The sequence below is a fragment of the Aphis gossypii genome, chromosome X (genome assembly GCF_020184175.1).
Source record: "Aphis gossypii isolate Hap1 chromosome X, ASM2018417v2, whole genome shotgun sequence".
Taxonomy (NCBI): domain Eukaryota; kingdom Metazoa; phylum Arthropoda; class Insecta; order Hemiptera; family Aphididae; genus Aphis; species Aphis gossypii.
This window is the reverse complement of record NC_065533.1, coordinates 58,917,373-58,919,839: the sequence shown is the minus strand read 5'-3', so window position 1 is coordinate 58,919,839 and position 2,467 is coordinate 58,917,373. Positions and strand designations below refer to the sequence as shown.

The 2,467-nt window shown below is 26.1% G+C and overlaps 1 protein-coding gene across 1 annotated transcript; it reads right to left on the bottom strand.

Moving 5' to 3' along the window:
- Positions 1-236: 236 nt before the first annotated feature.
- Positions 237-2,051, bottom strand: LOC126552569 (uncharacterized). The gene has a single exon (XM_050207284.1). It carries the CDS (start codon positions 2,049-2,051, stop codon positions 237-239), a length of 1,815 nt encoding a protein of 604 aa, XP_050063241.1.
- Positions 2,052-2,467: the final 416 nt, after the last annotated feature.

Sequence of the window (2,467 nt, the reverse complement as noted above, 5' to 3'; positions counted from 1 at the left end):
TAATTAAATTAAAAATAAATAAATAAATAATACAATTATACAACATAATAGTATAATAATTAATAATACAACATATTTTTTTTACTTGTTTACATAAATTATCAAGTATTATAATAATCAGTGAATTGTTGAAAACAATTGAAAAAAATAACTAAAAAACTGAGTATCAAATTATAAGTTATAAATTATAACTTATGAACATAATAAACAATAAATTATAAAATAATTTATTTTTTCTATTGAGCACAGGGACGATATCCCAGCTCTATATTATTTTCTAAGGCTGACTTTTTATTTTTATTTTTAAAATACTTAAAAAAACAATATATTAATATTGCAATTATAATTAAAATTAAGTATTTATTTGTATAAACGAAGTCATACGTTCTATCTACAACAAGGGAGGTAATTAAATTGTCTTGTTGGTCTAGTTGTAAGTTTATTCGATTAAAAGCGTCTTTATTAAATTTGAGATTTTTTATTTCATTTAAGTGAATTGGTTTCGGGTAAGATTGGTTGATAGGCATATTACAACAAGAATCATTTAAAATTGATAAGTCTATTGGTAAAATGACAGGGAGTGATGATTCTAACGATTGTTCCGTTCTAAGAACACCTTTCGTAGTAAAAGCGAAACACTCAGATTTTAAGTATAACTTTCCGGAATTTTTAATTTTTATTTTAAAGATTTTAGTTTGTTTATTGCAAATTATTGTTATGGTCGTCGGCTTTTCACACACAAAATACCAATTGTTTTTAAAATAAGACGGATACCACATTTCTTTTTTGAACTCGGTAATATATGTTTCACATTGTGGTGGTAGAGTTACTGCAGAGTTCTTTAATAATTGTGTTACACAAATGGGATCAGACTCACCGTTGTGTATCATTTCATTAAAAGCACAAACGAATATTTTAGCTACTACTATACAGTTATTGAGATTGGGCCATACAAAATATTTTGTAACCATTTCGTCTGCTAATAAATACATTGGACTTTCAGTCATATGAAGAAATTGTCCGTATTCATTAATTGGAACGTAAATTGGTAAAATATGAAACAAGTTAAAATTGTCCACAATACACAAAGGAATTTTTATTAAAAATATTAATTTATCATTAATATAATGTAGTTGGACGCTCATTATTTTAAATACTTCATGAATGTTTTCTAAATTGAACTTTACCGGTAATTTTAAATCATCGGGAAGAATATTTTCAATATTCTTTATTTCCGATAATAATTGATAGGGCGTCATTACAAAAGGATCTACCTTATTCATTTGAGCATTGGATATCATTCTCTGTAGCCTAGTTATAAACATATCCAATTCGAATATATTATTTTCAATCAAATTAATTAATTCAATATCAAATATTAGTTTTTTTTCTTTAGATAGTTCATTGCTAAAGTTATTTAAATTGTCTTCAACCCTTTTCATATTATTATCAAATACAATTTTATTTTCATTAAATGACGTGACAGTATCATTAAAATTATAAATTGTACTACTCAAAATCGATATTTGATCGTGAACTATTCTTAAAATTTTATCTTGATTTTTTTCCATTTTATTTATTGAGCTATCATATCTTCGAACATCGTCGGCATCGGCAATACCAAACATCCATTGAAGTGCCGAGCCTCCAAATTCGAAAGATCTTTTTACCCTTTTATTGTGTTCAGCTAATTGTTTAATTACATCAATTTCTTTTTCTAGCGCAAGTTCATGTTTTTTAAGCCGAAGTATAGATACTTTAGCTGTATCACTAATATTAACGTACATTTTAATTGATTTTAACATTGCCTTATTAATATTAAAACTATTATCTAAATTCTTTAAATCAAAATACGTATTGATAGTCCAACTACTTTTATATAACTTAGCTTTACCAACAACTTCATATTGTAAACCCGGACTGTCGTTAGTAGATGATGTCAATTTGTAAAGATTATCATCTTCATTTTTAATTGAAGTCTCCCAAGTAGAATTTGAAGAAGTGAGAAGTAGCAGTGTAATGTAATAGAAGATCCTTGTCCAAAAATCCATTTTTTTTTTTTTGCTTCGACTTTTGTATTGCAAAACAGGGAAAAGCTTCTGTATATCTAATAAAATATTTTAAATAATTTATTTACAAATTGGAAAGTTGGTTTCCTGTTGGAGGAAGTACTGTTAAGAGGCCGTAAATTCTATAATAAATTACTACAACATTTATTTGGGAGGAACACAAATATTCCTCTGAAAGGTAAACCTATTGTTATCTACTTATCTATATAAAAGTCATTTATTTAGAGCGCGGATTTGTATGTACTTGCATATTTATTCTGGTTGATCGTATGCTATGCTAAATGAGCACAAAATGTATGCATATTTAAGTTTTTTTTAGCGTATATTTGGTTTGTTTTTAATGTAATAAATCCGCGCTCTAGACTCATTAATAATTATGATTTGCCAATATATAATTA

Coding starts and splice junctions, on each gene's coding strand:
- LOC126552569 (XM_050207284.1), bottom strand. CDS start 2,051: ATGGATTTTTGGACAAGGATCTTCTATTACATTACACTGCTACTTCTC.